The sequence below is a fragment of the Bemisia tabaci genome, chromosome 2, assembly GCF_918797505.1.
Source record: "Bemisia tabaci chromosome 2, PGI_BMITA_v3".
Lineage (NCBI taxonomy): Eukaryota > Metazoa > Arthropoda > Insecta > Hemiptera > Aleyrodidae > Bemisia > Bemisia tabaci.
Genome location: NC_092794.1, coordinates 74,244,707 through 74,271,900, shown reverse-complemented (window position 1 = coordinate 74,271,900; position 27,194 = coordinate 74,244,707). Strand labels below are relative to the sequence as shown.

At 37.2% G+C, this 27,194-nt stretch overlaps 1 protein-coding gene across 10 annotated transcripts in view; it reads right to left on the bottom strand.

Annotated features, from left to right (window-relative positions):
- The window catches only part of shi (dynamin-1 shibire), a 116,191-nt gene that overhangs the window by 63,553 nt on the left and 25,444 nt on the right, over positions 1–27,194 (bottom strand). For 6 of the 10 annotated variants that reach the window (XM_072296238.1, XM_019055307.2, XM_072296236.1 and 3 more), the window contains exons 7-10: positions 26,543–26,631; positions 24,066–24,265; positions 21,110–21,255; positions 17,377–17,534 (exon numbers count right to left, since the gene is read on the bottom strand). In XM_072296238.1, coding sequence (XP_072152339.1) covers positions 17,377–17,534; positions 21,110–21,255; positions 24,066–24,265; positions 26,543–26,631 — 593 coding nt within the window. Of the gene's footprint in view, positions 1–4,010; positions 4,044–17,376; positions 17,535–21,109; positions 21,256–24,065; positions 24,266–26,542; positions 26,632–27,194 lie in introns of all 10 variants that reach the window. The other 4 variants (XM_072296235.1, XM_019055302.2, XM_019055304.2 and 1 more) reach the window with 1 other exon arrangement.

The following is a 27,194-nucleotide window of genomic DNA, read 5'->3' as shown; positions in this document are numbered from 1 at the left end:
GAGATGCTTTCGACCAAAGTTAACTAATATTGAGGATTTAGATTTCTTCAGTAAGTCTTCAAGGACAGGCGTGTAAAATATAGCGTAGAAGATTTATTCATTTTTATTAAATTGTTTTACAATTCAGTCAAATGAAATATAGAAATCTCATATGGAGCTAGGCTATAGCTTTGAAAGGTTTTGGGATTCAACTTTTTTATTTTGTTGGTATTGATGTATTTTTGTTATACTTTGTTTCTACATTTCTGTTGACTTATGATTTTTTTAAAATTCTGATTCATTTCTACTCCTCTACTGATGATATAAATTATTTTAATTTCAAAGATACAAAAATTACACCTCTATTTAGGAGTTTTCGTCTTCCTGATTGATTTATTCTTTGAATTGGCCACATTATTGGAAGAAACTCATTGCTTGACACAGAAAATACATTTAATTTAAATTTAATAAAAATCTTCATTAGTATTATTTAGTTCTATTCACGAAAGCTTTCGTAAGAGCAAAATATTTCATCCACAAACGGCTGAAGCATTATTTACAGTATCTTTGTCTTGTCAAATAATGCCCTTTTATCAAATATTTCTTTTTTTTTTGGGGGGGGGAGGCAACAAGTATTAAATAAAAGGAAAGAAAATACTATGAAGATTAAACATGATTGAAACATGATTAATATTTTTTAATTTCGTATCATAATCAAGACAATAATAAAAGGAAGTGATCCACAACTAACGACTTGTATTACAAAAGTTTTGAATATTTTGACTGTTTAAAAAGAAAGTAATATTAAAAAGAAACAGAAAATCGAAGTAATTTTCAATTAGCTCGAACACAAAGGCTGGTTGCCCCCCCCCCCCCCCCTGCTTGCATGGCCCCTTACACTGGCGCTTAGATATCAGCAGGGCCAGGGCACCAAGAGCGATGGGTCTTCAGTCCTCTTCGAAATGAAATTAAACTAACCGACTGTTGACCCAGTGAGACAAGTCTTGTCTTCCGTATCAGAAAAGTGAGTAACGGATTCGATCAGATAAGGCATGTGATCATATATTCCGGATAATCGCAATTTGATGCATGCTGCAATGAGGAGAAACGAAGATGTGAGAGATACGGTCGGAGAAGGTGCAATATCAATGAGGGGAAAGGCTTTCTTCACTAACATGACTTCGGGCCTGGGTAATCTCCTGTGGTCAACTGAGTCATGTGCGGCGGGTTACGGAAAACTATTTTTCGCAGGAATAACGATCCTGCTTGTACATTAGTGTCTTTACACTGAAGAGATTAGCATGATTGAAATGGAAAAAAAAAATACTTTGATATTAAAGTCAAGAGAAAAGGTGCTTTCTGTAAAAATTGAGAAAATACAGTTTGTACACTACAAGAGAGATGAACTGTCTCCAAAAATTATAAACTTTAACAGAGCATACCTTCCTGAGTAGGTGCTTTGCTATATTTGATTGAGACTGACTAAGTTATCATAAACTCAAATAAATGAAAGGAATCATTTATTCATGAAAATTAGGGAGCATTTCCCTCTGTCAAAATTTTGATAATTCCATCAACATTCAACAACATGTAATACATTAAAGTAGAATGGTTCCAGGGAAAATAAAGTGTTTCACTGATGATGGTAATTTCTTTCCTTCCAATTTTCTGAAGGCTGATTTTTAAAACTGATAGACAAAGCTATAGACTAAGATGACAAAAGGATTATGGAGGGATCCTATGGGTGGGAGCAGGTTGTTGCAATGACCAAAGGAGGTAGGTAGACTAACAAACAGCAACCCAAGGGAAACCCCATAGTTAGTCCATCAAACGAGAAAAAACACTAAAAAATAGCCCAAACTGTATGTTACAAGGTGGAGAAATTGTGCTGGGTCCACACTGTTTTGCAGGGAAACCAAAGCCAAGAAGCTGCAAAAATGTTTCAATCAGAGTCAAAAAAATGTTTTTGCTCTAATGAGTACTACTACAAGACTTAGGGGGGGGGGGGGGGGGGGTGGGGGGGGGGGAGTGTTAAATTCCCCGGGTATACCTTGTTTTATTAAGAGTTGTTCAGCAGCGATGGTAGATGACCCAAAACGTTATAGATCTCTCGGCAAGAGCTCAACTTAATATTCCAACACAAGCTGCTTGAGCTGAACCCTCTCCCCCTCAGGAGCAAAAACTCCGACAACCAAAATCCAGGGCAAAACTTTTTCTGACTCTAATTGAAAAATTTGTGGAACTTCTTGGCTTTGTTTTCCCCGCAAGATGGTGTGGACCCAGCACCATCTCTCCACCTTGTTAGTCTATCATTTACCCTCTTAATTGATAAGAACCACCCATTTCAACTAATAGGATCACTCCACACTACCTCTGTCTTCTTTGTCTGTCAGTTCGTCCATCAATTTCAACAGTCAGCCCACAGAGGGATGGGAGGAGGAATTCCATGTCAAGAACTCAAGACAATAATAAATATTTTTTTTACAAGTTCTGCATTTTGATGGAAATGCACAACCTTTATCACTAAAATAAAGAAGGGAGGTGAAACAACCAGTCAACTTTTAAATGGTGGCGAAAAAAAGGAAAACCCGAATTGTGGATGTAACGATAAAAATATCCTGACAACCAAAACCACTAAACATTTTCAACTTAACTCATTGACATGAGTTCAAAAACCAGACAACTAAGACGGCAAAATCAAGATGGAGATCATAGCAGTAGATTGTGTATTTTGAAAACTGCAGCAAAAATCTGAAGCAAATGGAGCAAAATTTTAATTTTGGACTGCCTAAGCTCACAGCTGAACAATGTTCCTTTGATTTTACAGAAACAAATGTTCATTAGCATTTGAAAGTAACCAAATCTTATAAATCTGGAGCTTGGTATCTGTAGTTTACACTACCAAAATTGAAATGAAGAGGAATTAGTGATTGATATATTATAATACATAGCGCAACAATGATGTATTATAATAAACCAAAAGTATCGAAAACGAAACAAAACGAAACAAACGGGAAATCTAGGTAACAAGCTGTGAGCTAAATAATGAAAATGGAGAAAGTTGAAACTAAAAAACTCAAACTCACAAAATTAATTAAAGTTGCCGACATGTTTCGGGGCTCCCCAGCCCCTTCTTCAAGACAAAATTCCGACCGGAGGTGCCAATTAAGGTGCTTAATTAAGTCTGAATTTAGCCTTGAAGAAGGGGCCAGGGAGCCCCGAAACGCGTCGGCAAATTTAATTAATTTTGTGAGTTTGAATATTTTAGTTTCGACTTTCTCCAATTTCTTTCCAAAACTGGATTTATATTTGCATTTTATATGAATTTAGCTTTTCACAGGTTTTTAACAAGACAAAAAAAAATGATTGAAAAAAAAAATAAGAAAATAAAATAAAATAGATAAATACATGAAAGTTAAGTGCTTAATAAAGGTGATTTTCATGAAGAAGGAATGATGAGAGCTGAGAGACGACTGAGGATTAGTCAAAAAAATGTCTGAGTTAGTCAATAATTACTTCAAACTGTTAGCAGTTACTTATCAACACTTGGCAAGAGCAGGAGATCAGAGAATCAGACAGACTTATTTTACTGTTTAAAATGTTGACGAAACTCCTGATAGTATGAGCCAAGACATACCCAGTTGCTCCACAGTCAAGTACTGTAACTTTGGTTCTTGTTGGATATTTCCTGATTTTCTCAGTAAAACTTATTGCGTATCAATTATATAAAAATAAATATCAAAATAAATAAGTAGCATGATCTCCTCAAATAATAGAGTGTAATGAAAATTCGCATATTTGATTACAGTCAAAAGTAAATAAAGATCCAACTGTCTGCCTGAAACCTGATTAAAGCCGCAAATTTCCAAATCCCAAAAATCAAAGTCAACCAGAAAACCTATTCAAAAGTCAAATAAACCAGATCTTGCATCAACTTTTCTCATGAGCATTTTTATCAGTTCAACTCTTTTGAGCAATTTCGACTAAATACTTAGGGCAGTTCTACCACTGGTTTCTTTACTTCTTTTTACCTTGAATTTTCTAGATTTCCACTCTCAACTGACCTAAAGAGAAAGATAATGAAAAGATTACATTAAGAATAATTAGATGTTAGAGGTGAGATAATGAAGGATCAGCATCTCGAAGAAAGATGAGATGAAAAAAAATATGATTGGATATTGCAATCAAGAATGAAGAAAGAAGGCTGCCTGTTCTGCTTCCATTTTGGATGGATAATACATGGCTTTTCAACACTGATAAAGGGTGTTGCAGACCACTTGTATCAGGAATTCTCATCAATTTTTTTGGGTTGGACCAAGTCTGGGATCACAGAGAGAAATTTATAACTAACCCCAAGGAATTCGAACTTCACCATCTCTAACTCTCCAAGTCATGTCTTTAAAAATTGGGGTTCCCAGCACAATTGCCTTACTTTTTCTGGCCCTCACTCCCACTTTAACTTTCTCTCTTTCTTTAATTCTTCATTTTCTCATGTATTTTTTAAGTCCTTTTCTTTACTTTTTCTTTTTCATTTCTTGTTTGTTGTTTCTGTATTTTCTATATTTTTCCTTTTCTCACTATTTTATTTTCGTATTGTTAGTGCGGTCAATTTAGGAATTGTTCATGTGGTATGGGGCAAAAATTCATAAGGAGGGTTACTGGGCAGGAAAATGTTACTGTTGCATTCTTGACGAACATACCAAGAGTCCCCCCATTAATCTACTTTGTGTTAATGCCGCAATTTTGAGAAAAAAGGAGGTTGGGGGTCTTAATACTGGAAAATTGTTGGTCCTACGTAAAAAGAAAATAAGATCTAAATGAAAGAGCATAAAATTTACTATTAGAAAAGGTATCGATTGAAAACTTATGCGGGTTCCTTTAGAGAAGACATGACAATGTTCAAAAAGCTCATTCATCAAGAGTTCTTGCTTCGTAAGTTCGAAAAGTTGAGATTTCAATTTTTTAAGTAAAACAGGTCAGGGTATTGATAATAATAATAAAAAAAAAAACATGAGAGAATCCAAGAGAACCAATTCCGCAAGGAACATTAGATCAGAACAAAAACCTTGAGACCAAATTTAAGGACCTTGCCCTCCAAAAACATGACAAGCTAAGAGTATATTGAACAGCAAATGCAGGATGAAGAAGTCTTTAGTGTTGATAAACGTACGGCAAGGCCAAACCTCTTCATTCGATAAAGAAAAAAATCAGTCAGTCCGAAAGACACTGAATAAAAAATTTCCTTCCAATTTCATAAAATCTAACAGGTTCAACTAATAAGGATAATTAACCTGAGAAAAGGACACCATTAAAAAAAGAAGACTTACTTCAATTCTCAAAAGAAACGAATTTTACATCTTAAATTAATTACATAACGGAGTAGTTGCATGCGGCTGGGATTTGGGATGTAACTGCTGAGTCACAAAGAACTTTTGGCAAGAAAACCGATGGTGGCATTGGCATCGTCAAATATTGAGTCCAGAGCTCCAAAATAGCCCTCTAAAAATTTGTCAAATCGCAGTGATACATAAACAATTTTCATTAGCTGTTCTGTGTTCGGCAAACTCGGTCAGTTAATACAGGGGTCCCTAACAGCCGCAATTACCTCTTCTTAGACCGTGTATTTTCTGTGCTGCACGGTCCGAGATAATTATCAATTAAGTGAATATTATGCGACAATTTGACCTAATTTTGTTTAAAAATTACAGAAAAGGCTGCCTACAAGGTTTCCTGTTGACTGAATAGTTCTTACTAATGGTGAAACAAATGCAAAAGGAGATCAAATGAAATGATACTTCTAAATTTTTTGCCTGCTTACAACATCATCAAAATGATCAGAATACTTGCGGTGAAAATTTTTTAGCATTCAAATTTTGCCTCAAATGAAAATATGTTAAAATCGTCTTCATAATCGATTAGTAAAGCCTTCTGGAACCTTCAAAAGAAAAATTGTTGCCTAAATTTCGGGTGCGCATTGGGGATATGTGACACCAAAGTTTACACCCGACATAACCTAAAATGAATGCTACAGTTAGTTTCGTTCAATTTTTTAAATTGTACTGGATATATCTTGCTATCCCTGGCTTCAGTGTAAATTAGATACATTTTAATTCAAGGCGAATCAGGTGGTTTCCAATAGGATGAGGTGGCAAGCTTACCCTTTTAACCCTTAGATGACTAACCGGGTCTACAAGGCCCGGCAGCTTTTTATTTTTCGTGCCACAACGGCTGTAATTGACCAAGGAGTCTATCCTTCACAATCAGCTCTACAAAAACCCGTAAAAACATATTACTTGAAAAAAAATTTTTTTTGAGGAATGTAACTCAGCTTTTTTTTTTTCGGTCCTGATGTTGTCTTGAATGAAATTCTGTTAGACAATGATCATTTTGAACGCTTTTAAGCCCTTTGTCTTCAGATCAATAGGAATCAAAATCACTATTTTGTTAAATGAAATACGTAATTTAAACATTAAAACCTTTTTTCAAATCACTAAAAAATCCAAAACTCGCGCACAGGTCAGGTAGATAACAGCGACTGGGGAATTGACAGGAGTGCTACCTTACTTTCCACTTGGGTGTTGAGGAGCTTACCAGATGGTTTTCTTTTTTCTATCTCTAGTTGTTCTAACATATTCATCTTCCTTCCTTCTTTGCACTTTCTCAGGATTTTGACTATACACTCATCCACCGTCATTTGTATTTTATCAATTAAATGATCACTTGAGGATGAGTTGCCCCTCTTGTTTCATTTTGAATTGGTAAAATGTTCACCTCTGCGCATCTGGACAGAGCAGCCAGTCTGACCAACGCATTCTGTACTTTTTTTGGTATGTTATTCCATAAATTTCACGTTTATTTCCATATTTCTATATATTTATAAGTCCCACGTTCCTTTATGTGTTAATATTTATGTCTTCCTAAATTCATTTCATTTGAGTACGTGACCCTACTGTTTTCTTTCTCTGAAATAATCCTTAACGCTTTTTCTGAGACTTCTTTCACTTAAAAGTAATCCAATTTTTTGATTGTTGGTAGTCCTGTTCCCTTTAAAAATCATGGCGCCATTTAGTTTCTATTTTTTCCTTCTTAATATGCAATGGATGCATCTACTGTTATAACCGTTGTTTGTAGCTATTTTCTTACTTATTTTTAGCTCTTTTTTGTACTCTTCTCTGCTCAATGGTATGCTAAGAAGGTGATTGATCATAATATGGAAAGCAGCCATTGCTCCAGCTGTGATAAGATTTAGAGGGAATAACAGCATCAGTACTACTTTCTTTCCTACAGATGCCAAAAACAAGCTTGTTTTTTACTATGCTTACTGCTAGGTCAAGTAACTTCAACTTTTTGTTGCCATTTTCTAGTTTAAATTTGATATTAGGGTCTACCATATTGATTTCCGCGACAAACTTATCCAGTTCTCTATTGGTACCTGTTCAGATTAGAAAAATATCATCGACATACCTGTGCTAAGTTTAAATGTTTTTCTTCCACTTAGTGTTTTCGTTGATTATGGTGTCAAATTTGATCAAGAAATCGTCTGAAAAAAGTGGTGATGACGGAACGCCCATGGCTAACCCTCTCTTGAGCTGGTAAATACGGTTCTAGAACTCAAAATAGTTGTTTTCCGTCGCAGACATTGCCAAATCTTGAAACTGTTTATTTCTGATTTAGATAGGTTGGAGTACTTTTTCATTATTTCACCAGTATGGTGGATGGCTTCTATTCTGTTTACATTTGTGTACGTGTTATCCACATCTAAAGGGATAAGTTTGGCGTTGCTGGGAATTTAGAGATCTTTAATCTTACTTATTAAATCTAGAGAGTTCTTAACAACGGTTATAACAATAGATGCATCCACCACTTACTAGGAAGGAAAAAAGAGAAACTAAATGGCACCATGATTTTCAAAGGGAACAGGACTACCAACAATAAAAAAAACTGGACTACTTTTAAGTGAAAGAAGTCTCAGAAAAAGCGATAAGGATTATTTCAGAGAAAGAAAACAGTAGTGTCACGTACTCAAATGAAATGAATTTAGGAAGACATAAATATTAACACAAAAAGGAACGTGGGGCTTATATATATATGGAAATAAACGTAAAATTTATGGAATAACATGCAAAAAAAGTAAAGAATGCGTTGGTCAGACTGGCTGCTTTGTCCAGATGCGCAGAGGTGAACATTTTACCAATGCAAAATGAAACAAGAGGGGCAACTCATCCTCAAGTGATCATTTAATTGATAAAATACAAATGACGGTGGATGAGTGTATAGTCAAAATCCTGAGAAAGTGCAAAGAAGGAAGGAAGACGAATATGTTAGAACAACTAGAGATAGAAACAAGTAGCAAAAGCTACCTGCTGAGGGGGCGCCGCCCCCCCAGACCCCCCCCTTTCAAATTATATATGTGAGACTTTGAGTATCATAGAAGTCGTGCGGCGACATGCCGAATGAAATGCCACAATTAAAATTATTGGATCAGATGATGAGCTGATAAAAGCGTTACCTAGTAATTTGGGAACATTTCTGACACAGTTTGGTTGCTTTAACTATCACTTTGATTTGCGAAATACAAATCGTTTTCACTTCGTATGTAGTTAAATTTGATTTTGACTGACTTAGTTTCTGATGGATTCAAACTCATAATATACATTTAGGTTCCAGGGAAAGAAAAATGCAGATGAGCTACACTTCACATGAATATAGATTGATTAAAAATAAATAATCCGAAGAAGTGATAGAATAAATGATAATTGTTTACTAAAGTAAATACTATACCTAGGATTCATAGGAATTTTAAATAAAATCCCACCCATCACTAAAATAACCCATATGTATATACTCGTGGTGCCTGCTCTCGGCTCGATTTCGCCGAATGGAATTCTTTATCATCGTGGTTGTCCTTGTTGTGTGCAGGAGGAAATGAAGGCGCGCTCGCAGTAGCAAGAAGCAGACGCGCCAGGTTGCTTGCGACGCGTGAATGTAGCTTAACCTCCACAGATTAACAAACCATCGAGCAGCCACGCGGAAAGTCCTATACCTACATATAGAAAAAAAGGAGGTATTTGCATCTTGAGGTTTGTTTACCCTGTGACGTAGGTCTGTACAACCTGGCCAGCGAAATCCGAAATTCCAACTATGAAAAATTGACCATAATTTCCGATTTTCCGAGGTGTAAAATACACAACTCAGCAGAAGAAAGAAAGAAAAATCGATTCGATATTTCTGGAGATAAATGTATGGATACGGACGATATATCAACGTTGAAATATCGATACAATATTTTGGTCTAAAATATCGATAGTCCGGTGGCGCGGAGCGTCTTTGGGAGGGGAGGGGGAGGGGGGGTTGGGCGCGTAGACGATAGAATATCGCACCCGAACTGAGCCTTAAGGCTCGAAACGCTGATCAATGTTCCCACAAAAATGACGCGGCGCAACGGCTGCAGCCACGCCGGAGCGTGACTGTAAGAGGAGGAAGGGGGGAGGGAAGGCCCCCTTCGGCCCTGAGCAGACCGACGAAAGTAATAAAAAGCGAGAGTAATAAAAACAAAAAACTCAAGTTTACACGTGCAGAGCTCGAAGCATTGGAACCAAATTGGTCTGTTTGTTATTTAGGGATAGTGTCCTAGCCTAAGTTTATTTAAAAAACAATTAAATAAGAGGAAGGATTTCAACCCTAAAAAATGTCTCCGGGACCACGACAGCCTGTGACCCTGGGATCTATGTCAGTTTTGGTGAGCACAGTTACAGAGATGGACCATTTTTTTTAGGGAGCGAACAAATCAAAATTTTGAGCCTTAAGTTGGTCGCAACCATATCCGGAAGTCGTTACAGTGACATTTTTGTGCAATACGCTTCTGTGGAAAGTGCAATACTTAATGAATACTTTTGACAAATCGTGTTTTTTTCCGGTTTGCGCTTCAAACGTGATTTATTTGTGGAGTGTAATACGTTCCTTTTTGAATTGAAAAACTCGTCAGATGCATTAGATAATCGAGTACAGCATCTCTCTCTCATTTCTTAACGCAGGGGGCGGCAAATTTTGCATTTTTTTAAAATGTAGGTTTAAAAAAAATCGGATTCAGGAAAAAAAAATTACAAACGAGAAAGCGTCTTTCGGTGACACAAGAGACAGCACCTTTAATTAGTCGAGTTAAGAGAGAAACTAAACACGCAATTTGGCATGGAGCGGTGCAGCAGTGATAACTGACAGGACAGGACTGCGGTGCTGCAGTGAGGACTTGAGATAGAAAGGAGAAGCCCTCAGCGCGGCGCACGGTGAATCGAGTCAATGAGAGAGGTCGGAAAAAATTTGGGAACTTAAAACGCTCATAACTCCGTTTATACAAGAATCTAATGTTCTGCAAGCTGTTCCACTGGTTTTCTCGTGATATTTTCTTCCAGTATCACCCCTTGAACTTTAAAATGTGACGAAATAAACATCAACATTTGCAGTTCTTGTCAAAAATTTCATGTCCGACCCCTCTAATTGACTCAATCCACTGTGCGGCGGTCGGCGTGAAACGCATAGCGCCTACAAGACTGTAGGAATACTTCACGCATTGCGCCAAACACAGTGCGGTCAGCGCGGCGCGGCGGCGGAAGTTAAAATTATTAAACCACATTTATGTTTGTTCTTGCATAATTTTTACCTTCATTTCTTACAAATGGAAGGCCTTGTTCACACATATGTAGATAGGTTTACGGAACTTAACTTTCACGCAAAGTTCCGTGCGAACTTTTGCTAGTAGTGAGGGGCATAGTGTCCTTTCTTTTAATTTTTCTTGTTTTGCCGGTTGAAAATGCGGGTGTGATCCCTGCGAAACGTCCCGGGTTTCTTATTATATTTTATGTGTTTCTTTTTATTATTTGCGTCCTTAGTCCCGTTTTAAGTTGTTTCTCTGTTACTGTTTCGGGCCGATTAAGTTGTTTTTTATTGATGTTTCAAAACGAATGAGAAGGGGGCGGCAAAATACAGGTGGCCCATGGGCAGCAAGTAGGTAAATCTGGCCCATGGGCGGCAAGTAGGTAAATCCGGCCCTGTTTTTTAAATGAATTTTGAGTCAAATTTACGTGAGAAATTGATTTACCAAGATCATTTTTCTTAATTAAAATTAACTTTCTTTTTAATACAGTTTTTACGTAAATACATTTGTTCGTAATTTCCAATACTTTTTACGAAATTTTTATGTTAATTTAATTGTTATGTAAATTTGACTTCCTTTTCCGACTTTTTTCTTTTTTCGCGTTTTTCTGTGACTTTTAACAATTTTAGACTTTCTTTCCTTACTCTAGTAAGGATCTAGTCGTCAGAATCTATCCTAAACGACAACTTACATTCATGGAAAATAAAGCTTTTAATGTTCCTGACCATTTTTTACCATCCAAACTCACTAGAACACATTGTACAGGTATATGAAAAATTTGAAGAGCATCGCTGTCAAAAGCTAAGTTCTCCTTCAATTTAGCTCTTTTTGTATGGTCTACAGGTAAGGACAAAACTAACTGTTTTTGCTAAACGCGTACTGTTTTTTATTCATAAAATTTGAAAGTCTCAATGAAAGCAAAGCTATGTCCAATCACAGCTAGGTATTTTTATTTTGAGACTGCACATCCCAACTTCTCCCACTTTATCAGCCGAATTATTTTTTTTTTTTTGGGCTAGATTTTGGTTGGTGCAGTAATGCTGATGGTTATTTTTACGAGGGCTGTCCCAAAAGAAACCGGACTTTTGTCATAGAAGGCGAACCGAGCTTCGTAATGAAGTTTTCTTGGGCTTGTTTGAAAGCTGATAAGCTACTGAAGATGCTTGTTTTTACAGAATGCAAACATTGGTCTTGGTAAGGAAACTACACGCTTTGGAATAAAGGAAAGTCAAACTCGAGTTGCGATTTTTGTCTTTATTTCAAGAAAAATTTAGATACAACTCTAAAAAAAACCCAGGTTTTAAGTTAAAAACTTCGTTGCAATCTTATTCAAATGCTTAAAAATAAGGAAATCAACATTTTAAGCAGCTTACCAAGTCATCACCTATCCCCTTCAAAATACTCGCCAGCTTTGTCGATGCATTTTTGCCACCGTTTCTTCAATTGGGAGAAACACTGTTGGAAATCCTCAGGTTTGAATGATCGCAATTCCTTCAAGGTGTTCTCTTGAATTTCCGGAATGGTTTGAAAACGTAGACCTTTCAAGGTAGATTTAAGTCGTGAAGAAAAAATCACACGGAGCCAGGTCAGGTAAATAGAGGGGATGAGGGAGGACACTCATGGCATTCTTTGCACAAAATTCGCGAATTTGGAGGGATGCTTGGGCAGGTGCATTATCGTGATGCAGAAACCAGGAATTCTCTCTCCAAAGCTCGGGCCTTTTTCTGCGGACATTTTCGCGTAATCGTCTCAGAACACCATTGTAATATTCTCGGTTGACAGTTTCACCTTGAAGGAATTGCGATCATTCAAACCTGCGGATTTTCAACAGTGTTTCTCCCGATTGAAGAAACGGTGGCAAAAATGCATCGACAAAGCTGGCGAATATTTTGAAGGGGATAGGTGATGACTTGGTAAGCTGCTTAAAATGTTGATTTCCTTATTTTTAAGCATTTGAATAAGATTGCAACGAAGTTTTTAACTTAAAACCTGGGTTTTTTTTTAGAGTTGTATCTAAATTTTTCTTGAAATAAAGACAAAAATCGCAACTCGAGTTTGACTTTCCTTTATTCCAAAGCGTGTAGTTTCCTTACCAAGACCAATGTTTGCATTCTGTAAAAACAAGCATCTTCAGTAGCTTATCAGCTTTCAAACAAGCCCAAGAAAACTTCATTACGACGCTCTGTTCGCCTTCTATGACAAAAGTCCGGTTTCTTTTGGGACAGCCCTCGTAGAAGACTATGATGGTGAAACCTAAATTTTCCAATGATATTTTATCAGCATAGTAAACTCAACCACGACTTAAATCATAAATAATTCCATTTAGCGAAATCAAGCTGAAAGGCACAATTAAGGGTTCATGAAAGTTGAAGTCATAGCTCAACATTATAGGGTAGGTTCAAGTAACTTTTAACATGTTTTAGACTTTTTTTCTTACCGTAGACCCTGAGAAACCACTTAAATTCAAGGAAAATAAAGCCTTAAATGTTCATACCCATTTTTAAATGTCAGAACTCACTAGACCACATTATATTCATGAAAAATTTGAAGAATATCGCTGTGAAAAGTTGAGTTTTCCGTAGATTTAGCACTTTCCGTATGGTCTTTAAGGTAATGACAAAAAGTGCTAAATTGAAGGAGAACTCAACTTTTGACAGCGATATTCTTCTAATTCATCATGAACATAATGTGGTCTAGTGAGTTCCGACCGTTAAAAAATGGTTATGAACATTGAAAACTTTTAGTTCGATGAATTGAAGTTGTCCCTTAGGGTCCATTAGCGCTAAGGAAAAAAATTCTAAAACTTGTTTGAACCAACCCTATAATATTCTCCCACAGGATTCACTTTCAGACAGTAATAATTAATCAACATAAACACCAACCATTACTGATAAATCATCAAAGATCCTATTGGGCGAAATTCAGCCAAAAAGCACCAGTTTGGAGTCTTGACATTTTGGCCACCGTTGGTTGCTTATTTACGCTATTAAACTGTGACTCGATGATAAAGAATGCCATAGGGCGACATTCCGCCGAAAGGCACCTGTGTGGGTTCTTTACATTATGGTCACAGTTGATTGCTAAACGCTACCAAACCATGGCTAAATGATCAGAAATTCCATTTGGCGACACATGTTAACACTCTTTGAACATCTGAGGTATGAGTTCTGGAAATTTTGGCTATACTTGGTTGCTAGACGCTACTTAACAGTAAATGTTCAACAGTGCCTTGATGATAAAGAATGCCATAGGGCGACATTCCGCCGAAAGGCACCTGTGTGGGTTCTTTACATTATGGTCACAGTTGATTGCTAAACGCTACCAAACCATGGCTAAATGATCAAAAATTCCATTTGGCGACACATGTTAACACTCTTTGAACATCTGAGGTATGAGTTCTGGAAATTTTGGCTATACTTGGTTGCTAGACGCTACTTAACAGTAAATGTTCAACAGTGCCTTGATGATAAAGAATGCCATAGGGCGACATTCCGCCGAAAGGCACCTGTGTGGGTTCTTTACATTATGGTCACAGTTGATTGCTAAACGCTACCAAACCATGGCTAAATGATTAGAAATTCCATTTGGCATAATGGAGATGTTGCATGTGTGAGGAATTTGCGATTTGACTGTTGAATCTTGTGTAAAGTCACGAGAAACACGATGGTGCCACTGGTTTTCTCTGAAATCATCTCCCAAGCTCAAAAAAAGCACTCAAGTTAAGGCCAAAATGGAGGAAATATACCACCCTACCCTGAGAGTCAAAGCCTAGATCAAGACCTATTCTCCATGCAAAGATAGGGAGCTAATACTTTGACAGGGCTACCAATTTATCTGGGGACTCCAAAACTGAATACACGGCAACCCTGCTAATGTATTTGCTCCCTATCTTTGCATGGAGAGTTTGTCTTCATGTAGACGTGGACTCTCAGGGTAGAGTGGGATATCCCCTCCATTTTGGCCTCACCTTGAGAGGTTTTTTTGAGCATGGAAGATGATTCCAGAGAAAACCAGTGGCACCATTGTGTTCCTCGCGAACTTTTATACAAGAATCAACAGTCAAATTGCAAATTCCTTGCACATGTAACATCTCCATTGGGCCAAAATGCACCGATATCAATACCTCATATGTTACTTGGTTCCTCGAAAATTCTCCTCTTGGACTTAGCCTAAAAGTGTGGACACTTTTTAGCCTCCGGCGAAACCTAGAGTCGATACGGCTTTGCCGCACGACTAAAAAGAAAACCATCTGGTAAGTTTCTCAACACCCAAGTGGAAAGTGAGGTGGCACTCCTGTCAATTCCCCAGTCGCTGTTATCTACCTGACCTGTGCACGAGTTTTGGAATTTGTAGTGTTTTGAAAAAAAGTGTTAATGTTTAAATAACGTATTTCATTTAACAAAATAGTGATTTTGATTCCTATTGATCTGAAGATAAAGGGCTTATAAGCATTCAAAATTATCTTCATCTAACAGAATTACATTTAAGACAATATCAGGACCGAAAAAAGAAAAATGAGTTACATTCTAGAAAAATCAACAATCTCATACAGTAAAAATGCTGTTCAAACAAATTTTTTTTAGGCACAGCGATTTTTTTTTCATGTCTGCCCCTAGAATGACTAACAGGAGCCTGCGAGGCCCGTATTGAGAATATGTGGTTATTTGATAGCTGCGATGCTTTTTCTTCTGTTTTTTTGAAAAATTTAATGATTTTCATACTTCGTCTTCGATAACAGAGGCCCCAAATTCTCTTTCCTCCCCCTCCTCTTCTCAGTCCCCTCTAATCTAGGAGCCTCTCATTATGAACACATTTTTATATCTTTTTTGAGAATTTGAGGAAGTTATATCGAAGAAGCATTATTACTCCTAAACGTATATGCTTGAATTTGAGAGAGAGGAAGAGGCAAACAACCTTACCCACCCCTACCCCCTCCCTCTCCTTCCGGTAGCCAAAAAAATAAGTACGAAGTCTAAAATTTATTGTTATTATTTATTGAATACTTCTACATTATATCAAATTTTTGAAAAGTTAGAGCAAATTGTGGATATTACGGTGAATAATGAGATGAACGTCAGACAAAATTTTTTGTGAAGTTTCTAATGAAGTTTCTGAAGTCTTGCTGTAATTGTTTTAGCTAAGAAGGGGTCATAGAGGTAGTACACTGTCTAAGAGCTATGAAGGCTTTAGCATATTATCAGTATCACAAGAAGCACCTAAAATTATAAGAATAATAAGTAAAAAATAAGTCTGATTTTCTTGACCTCCAGTAATTCATTTTAGGTTATGTTTTCCTTAAAAATTTTCCTGCTTGTGTATATTGTCCTTGCATACGTCATCTTACTACTGCAATCATTACGTTTTATCTAGTTTTACTTTTTGACGATCTCCGAGTTACTACAAGCTAGTATTAGGTGCTTCTTGTGACTGCCGAGCTCGTATAGTTATGGTGTCGGTGCTACAACCGAGCTGTGCTGTCTTGTCAATTGTTGGAGGATAGGTAACTTGTCCGGATGTGGCTACTGCCACTCATAATATTCTCAATACGGGCCTCGCAGGCCCCGGTTAGGTGTTCATGTAGGTAAAAACGGTTAGTCATCAAAGGGTTCATAGCGTATTAAAATTGCCAGAATTTCCTAACTTTTGAAATAAAGAGAGGTCAGTGACTATTTAAAGAGTCATGGTGCTAATTGTTTGCTATTGCTTCCCCAGCAATTCAACAAAATTTAAAGCCAAATTTTAAATTAATTAAATTGATTCTTGGGTCAAAAGTTCTTAATCGTTTGAAGAATAGAAATTTTTACCGCTATTCAATGTAAATAGTTATAAAAGTAAGTAAAGTAAAGCGAAGTTAAGTCGAAGTGACTAAACTTTGGAAACTCTTGAAGATTGCACAAAGGACTGCCCTATTACACTGGCATTTTGCAGTTTTTGCTACTTAATTTGACCTCAATTTTCCATGAAAAATGTTTGACCATTCAGATGGAGAATATTTACCTCCTGCGTAGAATTTTTGGGAAAAAGTGAAAATCAACAATTACAAACTACAACAGGATCAATCCCTCAATTCAGCACCTCGATACCTCCACCGCAAAACATTAACTAAAAATGTCTGAAGCTTTCCAAAGTGTTCACTTTCTGACGCTTGTCTCATAGCACTAAATTATGGGTGTGATACGCGGGTGATATTTTCTGAATATTAGAGCTTTTCAAGCATCAGTCACAAGGCAAAACAAAATGCAGAGGGTCACAAGCAGTAATCACAAAAACAGAGTTTTTGAAGCACGAATGGCAATGCAATCTTGACAAAATTGTGTCATTTTAAGGTTAGAAGAAAAGCACTTCTCCGAGAAAATGCTGGCACATTTATTATAAAATCACGTGGTTGAGGATACAAAATTAGATGCAATTTGTTTAAACAGGTACTCATATCTAGTGGATCATACCTATTATTTCAACGGAGCTTCTAACAAAAAATAGTGGAGGATATTTCATTCTACATTTAAATGTGAGTACCCTCTGTCCAGAATTCTTGCAACAACCAACATTTCATATCAGACATTCAGAGTAAAAGAAGAAGAAAAAAATTACAGCCAATCATCATCATCCCAAGGATGGGTTCATTTTTAAATGTTCAAAACCAACCACTCCAAAATCAACGACTGATAACCTTAACATGTTGTCTTTGAAAATTCCAGTATTAAATTCAAGCAAATGATCTTTAGAAAGATGTGATTCTGACTTACTTTGCAAATCCAATGAAATCTTCATGGTTGGTATTCATGTATGCTAGCTCACAATCAATTAGTAATATTAATTGTTCCTTGCACATTTGCTCTCTTTCACGAATGTGCGACGTTATTATCCGCTCCGTCTCTTCTCGTAGTCTTGGATACCTGGCCATCTAACAAAGAAATGAAGCACAGAAAAATACTTGAATTACTTGTTTAAGTTTAAAATTTAAATTAGATGGATAAAAATCATTGTTCTAGAATAAATAAAGATTCTGTTCTGAGAGGTATGTCAAACTAGTGGACCACTAAGCAAGGTACGAATTTAAAAAAACCGGCGCTCCGCTTCGCTCCGCGCCGGTTTTTAACCCCCCCCCCCCCCAGCCCCCCCGGGACGCGCGACTCGCGCGCGTTTTTAGTGAATTTTTTTTTTTAATTTGAGTGTCCGGCCTCAGTTGTTCTGTCTTTAAAGTGACCCGCGCGTCCACCGCGGGAAGAGTGTATTTTCCGAGGAGAGGGGCGGGGGCAGAGAGTTATCAATCTTTGGAGGTTGGATTTACATTTACACTGTTGGAGGCATTGATTATTCGGAAAAGGACTTCATGTCGCCAGATTGCAAAAACAATCCTCATGTAATGTCTGATATAAAAAAGCTTGAATGACGATGGATGAATCTCCATAACCCACTGTGCGACAACATTGCAGTCTTGTCCACCAATTATCAGTCTGTAACCCACTGTGCGACAATATAGCCATCATGTCCACCAATTATCAGTTCGTGCCCATTGTACGACAACATTGCCGTCTTATCCACCAATTTTCAGTTCGTGACCCACTGTGCGACAACATTGCCGTCTTGTCCACCAATTTTCAGTTCATGACCCACTGTGCGACAACATTGCCGTCTTGTCCACCAATTTTCTGGTCGTGACCCACTGTGCGACTTCCCTCCTCTTTTGCCGCACACCCCCGCCTAAACTTTCAAAGCTCGCCATGTTTAAACGGCTCGACCGATTTTGCTCAAATTCAATACCAGCTTAGAACTAAGTAAGATCTTCCTTCCGTAAAAATTTCGGGGGGAAAGCTTTCCATTTGCGCGAGTTATCGCGCCCACAAAATTGAACCTCCCCCCACTTCTCGCCCCCACCATTCGAAATGTAATACTTCGATCTCCGTTTTTTTTCGCAGAATGGTAGTCCTGTTCCTCTACTTTACATCGAAAAAAGTTTCACCCGGAAATTTTTTAAAATGAGGGAAATATAACCCAGCAAAAATCGGAAAAACCACAATGAGTCGGAAATACATACATAAATAAACATATATATATATAGGTTAGAATTATAACTTAGAATATATACATATATAATTAAACAAAAATCACGAGTACTTTCCAACCTTTTTATTACATTTTGCAATCTTCACACTACATTTTAAACACCGACGTTTCGGAGACAATTTTCTCCATCTTCAGGGCAGACGAACTTTATTCATAACTGAACAAGGAAAAAACACAGAAACCCAGTCCAGTCGCAGCAAGAGACCAGTTTAACGATAACAGGAGACATGACAAACATCAACACAAACAATAACAATAAGCCCCCGCCGCAGAGAGGTAGTAGGTGAGTGCCAGTGTTGCCAACTTGGTTATGGAATATTTTGAAGAAAAAATGTTTGAAGTTTTTCCGTATGAAATGTTATTTTATAGGCGCTTTGCGGATGACATAATTCTATGTTGTCATAAGGACGATCTCAATAGTATTTACCAATTCTTCAACATGTTTTCGAGTAACATTAAATTCTCAATTGAATATGAAGCCAATAATGCCATAGCTTTTCTGGATGTTCTTGTTATAAAACAAGGGAGTAAATTTGTTACATCGTGGTTTACAAAACCTACTTTCTCGGGCAGATATCTGAATTTTTTGTCTGCACAACCTCTCACTCAAAAAATCAATGTAATTAAGAATTTGGCAACACGCGTATGCCTACTTACTCATCCCATGCTCCGCAAAGAAAAAATAAGGGAAGCTAAAAAATTGTTATTTGAAAATTGTTATCCCAAGCACCTTGTCAACTCTATATTTGAGAATGTAGTGAAATTTTGTTATAATGGCTTTCCCCCTCCAAAATTGTTCGAAAAAACCGAATTTGTTGTATGTCCGTACGTTTCCTCCTGCTCAGAAAAGATTAGATCCGTGTTAAAGCCGCATGGCTACACTTTAGTCACTTCTAATAAATCAAATTTACAAAATTTCCAGTCTTGTTTGAAGTCAAAAATCCCAACTGAAAAGCTGTCAGGAGTGGTGTATGAGATACCGTGTGGAGATTGTCAAGACGTCTATATAGGGCAGTCATCCCAATATCTGCATAAAAGGCTGGATGGGCATAAGTTTAATCAACATGAGGTGACAGCGCTAAAGCAACACATGAAAGAAAAGGGTCATTCCTTTGATTTCAATAACACCAGGGTGTTGAAGAGAGAGAAGAATGAACAGATTAGGTTGAATTTGGAGGGGTTATGTATTTTAAATAACCAAAATGCTATAAATTCTAGGACTGAGTTTGCTCACTTTGAGGAATATTTTTCTAATCTCTGAAAACTTTCATTCTGTATGAGTACCTACTACCTCTCTGCGGCGGGGGCTTATTGTTATTGTTTGTGTTGATGTTTGTCATGTCTCCTGTTATCGTTAAACTGGTCTCTTGCTGCGACTGGACTGGGTTTCTGTGTTTTTTCCTTGTTCAGTTATGAATAAAGTTCGTCTGCCCTGAAGATGGAGAAAATTGTCTCCGAAACGTCGGTGTTTAAAATGTAGTGTGAAGATTGCAAAATGTAATAAAAAGGTTGGAAAGTACTCGTGATTTTTGTTTAATTATTAATTATTACAACCGTGAACTCTTTACTTTTATATATATATATATATAAATAAAAACATGAATTCAAACAGCATGCATATTCGTAATCTACAACCTATGATCAATGCTCATTGCAGGATCTTTCGTCCAGGTCTGACATCAGGGGAGAATGCAATAGTGTATTTCCTTCAGAAAATACACTAAAATTCACTTACTGTTGAAGAATACAATTTGCATGATGAAAATTACTGAAAATAACTCTGCACCAAAATATTACATTTTTGTTCAGGATAAAATTTGAATACCCCACTCACAAGAAAAACTAGGGTCTATGTGAATCACATCACCCACTACATTGGTTTCAGCAGGTTACTTGATCGAACAGCCCTTCCCTACTCTGTGCTGTTCAAAGTGTAAACCATGTGCAACAACTGAGCCAAAGTGCAGAGATTGTAGTTGCCATATTTTCATACCAGAGAGACCATTTAGGACCCGATTCAACTCTGGTAGATCATGGTTTTTTAATGACCTTAAGACTTGAATTTATGCGTAAAATAAACTGGATTTTTGGACGTTTAATATCGTCATGCCTGTTTCAAAATGATTCCTGCCACCTTATCTACCAGCCGGATAATTTTGTGAAGTTCCCTGATTTTTTAGCAGTAGATATTAATAAGGGATAAAAGTAATCGTTGAACTAATGAAAGAGGTAATTTATAGCTTTTCCATGAGCTGACACATCTGAAATATAGGGCACTTATGAGAGCTCACTATGTAATTTGCAAGGAAGATGTCAAAACAGGAACAACATCTACACATGATTGCGGTTATTCGCAATTTTCAAATTAAGAGCAAACATTAGTGAGTTATTTTGGCAAGAGGGTTATTTTACCTTATCAGTGCAAATTCGGACAACATTGCACAATTCCATTACAACAAGATCCACACATTTCAGACTAGGTTCTTTTAATCGGTTAATTTGTTTTTTGACAATAGCTTCAAATGCCATATCTGGAGTAAACAGACCAACTCGGATACCTGCAAGATAATGAAAAACGTATTAAACTTACAGAGGTTAGGCGCAGAGCACGTTTACAATTCTTTCTACATGAACTCAAGCACATGACTGATACTTCTGGTGTGAGATAATTATAATTGAAGTTCTATAAGTGGTTGATCCTTAGTGAAAGCTGTTAAAAAGGAAGAGGCATTCAGTTGCAAAGTTTCAACCTTTCAAAAGGGCAGACATATTTTGGGTTTGAGCTTAGTTGGTCTCGAGTGATTGAAACATATAGTTTGAGACACTCTTGACCTTTTTAGATTTTGGATCAAAACAGATGACTTACTTTTCCTTTCAACAATATTTAGTTGAGAAACTCGTGTAGTAGCTCTGTTGTGTGCTGCCGTGTCTCTGTGTGTGTGTTGTTGTTGATGTTGTGTTGTTGACACTCTTGACCTTTCCAGATTTCGCAACAAAACAGATGACTTTCTTTTCTTTCAACAATATTTAGTCGAGAAACTTGTGTTGTTGCTTCCTCCCATTCATGTGGGCAACTGACATTTGATTCATAGAAGGGATGGATTAAGTTTTTCGTATATGTTTTTGAGTAAAGCTCTACAGAATGGATATTTTCGATTTGCTTTCAAGTGGAAAACAAGGAATTGCAGAGGAAGTGCTCACCTCTGTATTTCCAAAGTCATTCCTTGAAGGTTTCCAAGATCCCTTTGATTAATCACAAAAAATTTAGACCTATAACCTGAGAAGACAGGCAACAAAAGGCGCTTTCTTCTGTCACTCCTTTCTGGATTCATCCATGACACTTTCAGTACATCATCAACCCTCCAAACCATCCTTCTGAACATCCTCAAAAAAAGGTAGAGAAAGAGTAAAAAGAGCACATTTAATTGCTTCCCGCACTTTGCTAAATACCTATATTTGGGCAACCTTCTTAGGCGATTCTTTGGTCAATTCTCCATAAAATAGCAGGAAAAGATGGATGATTTTCACTAACATTCAACAATTGGTTCTGTACAGTTTCATAGGCAGCATTACATAAGTGTAGTAATAAACCATCTCTTTTGTCTCAAGTTTGGCTGCTTTTAACAACCACAGCAACAATACAGACAATGGACTACTAAACAAGGTACGAATTTAAGCACTCTCATACATGTTTTTAAACCGTTTCATGTAGAACATGATTCTTGCATCAAAAATTACTGAAATTAACTCCTAACTAATATATTAAAGTTTTAAGTTTACATTGGTTACAGGAAATTTGAATTGCCCGGTCACAAGAAACTCAATACTCTACGCGAGTCAAATTGCGCCTTACAATGGTTTTGGCAGGCTTCTCAATAGAGCACTGTTCCTTTTCTGAACTTTATTGTTCAAAGTATAAACAATTTGCTATAGCTGAGCTAAAGCATCATGATTGAGACTCCTATATTTTTGTATTGTAGAGACTGCCATGGTAACGTTTAGTGTGCCATTTGACTCACTCAGACCATTGAGTTTTCATGAGTGGGAGGTTTGTATTCACGCATCAAGAAAAATTAAATATCTCAGTTAGGAATTAATTTCAGTAATTTTCATTGCGCGAATTGTGTTCTATGTGAAATTCTGGTTAAGAAGCATGTATCAGAATGCTTGAGGACTATGCGCAAAACGGGCCATTTGGGGCTCGGGGCGGATACCTTTGAGACTTGCTCTATTCATTCACCTAACAATGCCCCATCTTTTCCCAAAGTTAAAGCCCCCCAAAAATTTTGGGGAGACGCGGCAGGGGGTCAAAGTTAAAAACCGGCAAAATTTTCGCGAATTTATTACTCGAAAACCAAGAAGTTTTGGAAAACGCGGTTTAAGCGAGCGTATTCGGCGTGACAAGAGCTTTCAGAAAATGTATAACATCATAGGGTTTTGTCAACTTCAGCTCGAGTTATCGCCTTCGAAGCGCCGGAACGCTCAAAAAAGACCCCTTATTTTTTCACGTTTGGGTCGATTTAAAAAAAAAGTCATTTTTTTATTTTGACGAAAAACTGATATGTTGTTCCTGACTCCCTGTAGCCCCTCTAACTCTTTACCACATGCTGGGGAAATGCTTTGGTCGCGAGTTATATGAGCGGAAAGGAGCGAAGGTCGGGAAAATCGGCTATTTTAAACTGTGCGCGCGGCGTTGATCGGAAGTAAAACGTCCCCTCCCACTCAGTTCTACGAATCACGCTCCTCAGCCGACCTCGCATTGTTGCCACATGTCTCCGGATCCGTCGCCGCGCGCAGTTTAAAATATCCGATTTTCTCGACCTTCGCTCCTTTCCGCTCATATAACTCGCGACCAAAGCATTTCCCCAGCATGCGGTAAAGAGTTAGAGGGGCTACAGAGAGTCAGGAACAACATATCAGTTTTTCGTCAAAATAAAAAAATGACTTTTTTTTTTAAATCGGCCCAAACGTGAAAAAATAAGGGGTCTTTTTTGAGCGTTCCGGCGCTTCGGAGGCGATAACTCGAGCTGAAGTTGACAAAACCCTATGATGTTATACATTTTCTGAAAGCTCTTGTCACGCCGAATACGCTCGCTTAAACCGCGTTTTCCAAAACTTCTTGGTTTTCGAGTAATAAATTCGCGAAAATTTTGCCGGTTTTTAACTTTGACCCCCCCGCCGCGTCTCCCCAAAATTTTTTCGGGGCTTTAACTTTGGGAAAAGATGGGGCATTGATAGGTGAATGAATAGGGCAAGTCTCAAAGGTATCCGCCCCGAGCCCCAAATGACCCGTTTTGCTCGTAGTCCTTTTGTACCTCGTCTAATGGTCCATTCCTGGCTGATGAAAAAGTTCAGAGATAAAACTCACCATGAATATTTCTAATTGCAAATGCGATTTCTCGCCGCAACTCTTTCTCGTCAAATTCCATTTTTACTATTTCGAATGGGAACCTTTCATGGAATAACCTGTTAATTTTAGCACCACCAGACAGTTCCATTGTATTAATTTGCGCTGAGCCTGAACCTTCTATCGTTCTTTCAAAATCACCTTGAAGCTGTTGGATCATCCTGGGTAGCAAAATAGAAGTTGTCATTAGTCAGAGTGTAGTATTTTGGTATTTTTATGATTGAAAGAATTACAAATTTGCAATAAAAAATTAAAGTAGGCATTTCTTGGTATTGGGAGATATAAAACAAGCAGTAACTCCAGCGCATTGCCGCTGGAGAGCGGCTCTGGGCCGCTCATATCTAAGACATATATAAACTACTAGCCGTGTTAAGCTCGCTGTGCGAGGGAGTGCCCCTGGACCCCCAGTTCCTCCCTTCGCGATGAACTTGCGACTCGTTCCGCGAGCCGCCCCTCATAGCTATTAACTTTTAAAAGAACGAATTTATTTTTTTAATAAAGTATGGTGAATTGTGGCAAATATGCTATCTTTGTCCTCATCCACAATCAGCAGACAGCATTTTAGGCTACGGCCGCCATCTTGGATTTTGAAATTTTGAAAATCTGACCGAAAATTCGAGTTTCCCGTTGAAAAATACATCCGGATACCGAGTTTCACGAAAATTGAGCGAACAGGAGCAGACTCAGCATTTTAGGCCACGGCCGCCATCTTGGATTTTGAAATTTTGAAAATCTGACCAAAAATTCGAGTTTCTCGTTGAAAAATATCTCCGGATACAGAGTTTCACGAAAATTGAGCGAACAGGAGCAGACTTAGCATTTTAGGCATTAATACACAACAACGCCGCTAAAGACGAATTCGTCCATGAAGTAGTACGACTAGGAGGCTCCAACCACGGCATTCTTCCAAAAAAGCGCGAAAACTTGTCGTTTTGAAAATTCAGATTTTAAACGTTAAGTACATTTTTTTCAATACGAGATTAAAGCACAGACCAGCTTTGAGTTATCGATAGTATCACCATGATTCCAAAAATACACTACACACATATCATTTGCTAACAAGAAAAAACAATGAATTAAAATAAAATCATGGCAAGGTCCACAGCCGAAAATGACGACGATTCCCATCTACCAACGCGCGCTCTAACCAACAGTAGATGTACCATAGGTAACATCCACTGCAGAGACCGACCGGAATAGCAGCTCTAGGTGCTAGCACCAGAGCCGCTAATAGTCTAAATTAAAGTTGTATTTTAAAATACCACAGGTGCCTGAATATTGGCAGCACCTTAAATATGAGGTTGGAAGAATAGGATAAAAATTTTATTCATATAAGCCACGTATACTTATTGATAGATAAAGATGCAGAGAAGAGGAGGAACAAAAGACATATTTAGTAGTAGTAAAAAAAGAGAAAACAAAAATTTGAGATAGAAGCAACTGTTTTTGAGATAATTTCATGAACACGAAAAAATTGTCATTTCATCAATTTTGGGCCTATTTTACTTGTTAAAGGCTCTTAACCAGCTGACAGCCCAAACGAAAAGTACATCATTAAAGACATCATATCTTAAACTTGCACAAGGAGAAAAAATCTAAAAATTAGAGTGACGGGTTTCAAAGTGTTCCAAGTTGAATAATGAATGTCAAGAAAATTGAATTCTCTATAATTTTTTTCTTATCACTTATTCTACTAATTAAAAAAACAAAACCAACCAAGATCTAACCAAAATCATAGCCAAGATCTGATGGAAATAGTGTTCCTTTATTTGAACAGAAACGGATGATGATCACATCAAAACAAGCTGCCATTTAATCATACTTTTTCATTTAACGTCCGTTGATAAACGTTCACTGCTCACTGTCATCTAATCAAAAAACATGATCAAATCTACACAAAAATGTGAAAAACTTTAACTCAGCTTGAATGGTAACATGCTGGGTACCAATGCAGGGAGAGCATTGCCTAGAGTACCTCGTATTCTGTATCAATCCTTTTAGTACAGAAAATCTCTGATTGGTTCACCAGTTTCAAGCCTTTCATAAGGCTTTTTTTTTAGGGACTGATGAAAGAAAAAAGAGAGAAATATATACACTTCAGATTATAAGAATATTTGCATTGCCGTTTTGTAAATTAATTTTATTTGGATTGATACTTCTGCAAAGCAGTCTGCGCATACACATTCCTCTAGATCTTGTTTGTTTATATGGGTCGCTAAGAGTCCCATAAACGGCTGAAAAAACTGATTAACCAATCAGAGAGCAGCACAGAAATTACAATGCTCTGTATAGGTTCTGTGATACACCGTTAAAACCTTAGGTATTGAAGCTTGTAACATAACATTTAAAGAGAGGAAGGATCCAAAAACTTTAATGACACGGAGGGGTGCCTAAAATATTGACACTACAAATTGAGTCACAGCAGACTGAGTACTTACTGAAGCATTGCTTTTGTTTTGATAGATGGGTCATCTGGCCGGAAATGTTTGAACTGGTCGACTTCTTTCTCTAAAGTAAGCATTTGTTTCTGAAATCAAACAAGTAACATATTGTGTTTGCTTGGAACTTACATCTTACTGAAACTTGATGGAAATATTATTAAAACATTTGATATACATAGATGATTATTATGGGCCTATTAAATAGATATTGTTGATCTTTCGCTAATAAAATAATATAATTTATGAAAGCGAGAGACATGCTTGGTTTCCTCTCTTTTTTGCTCGTTTTTTTTTTTTTTTCATATTATTCTAAAAACTTCAGTGATGTATAAATGATACATACATCTTTTGCCCCACCAATAGTTGTCAAATTATGCATTTTGTACAAACAATGAGCTTCGAAGCGGATTCAGCCGTCATTAGCAATACCCATACATTACTTGAACTTGATATTTTCATATCAACGACGAAACTCCCAAAACCAGCGGGTTGGGGTTTCTCTGTATCTTGGTTTGAAACGTTGCAGACTTCCTGTCATACTTTATTGTTTAAATTAAAAACTACTTGAGGTCAATTTTTTAAAACTTCTATGATTTTCCTCCTCTGTGCTGAGAAAATTCTGTGAAAACTTCAGGAAATAAAGTTGATT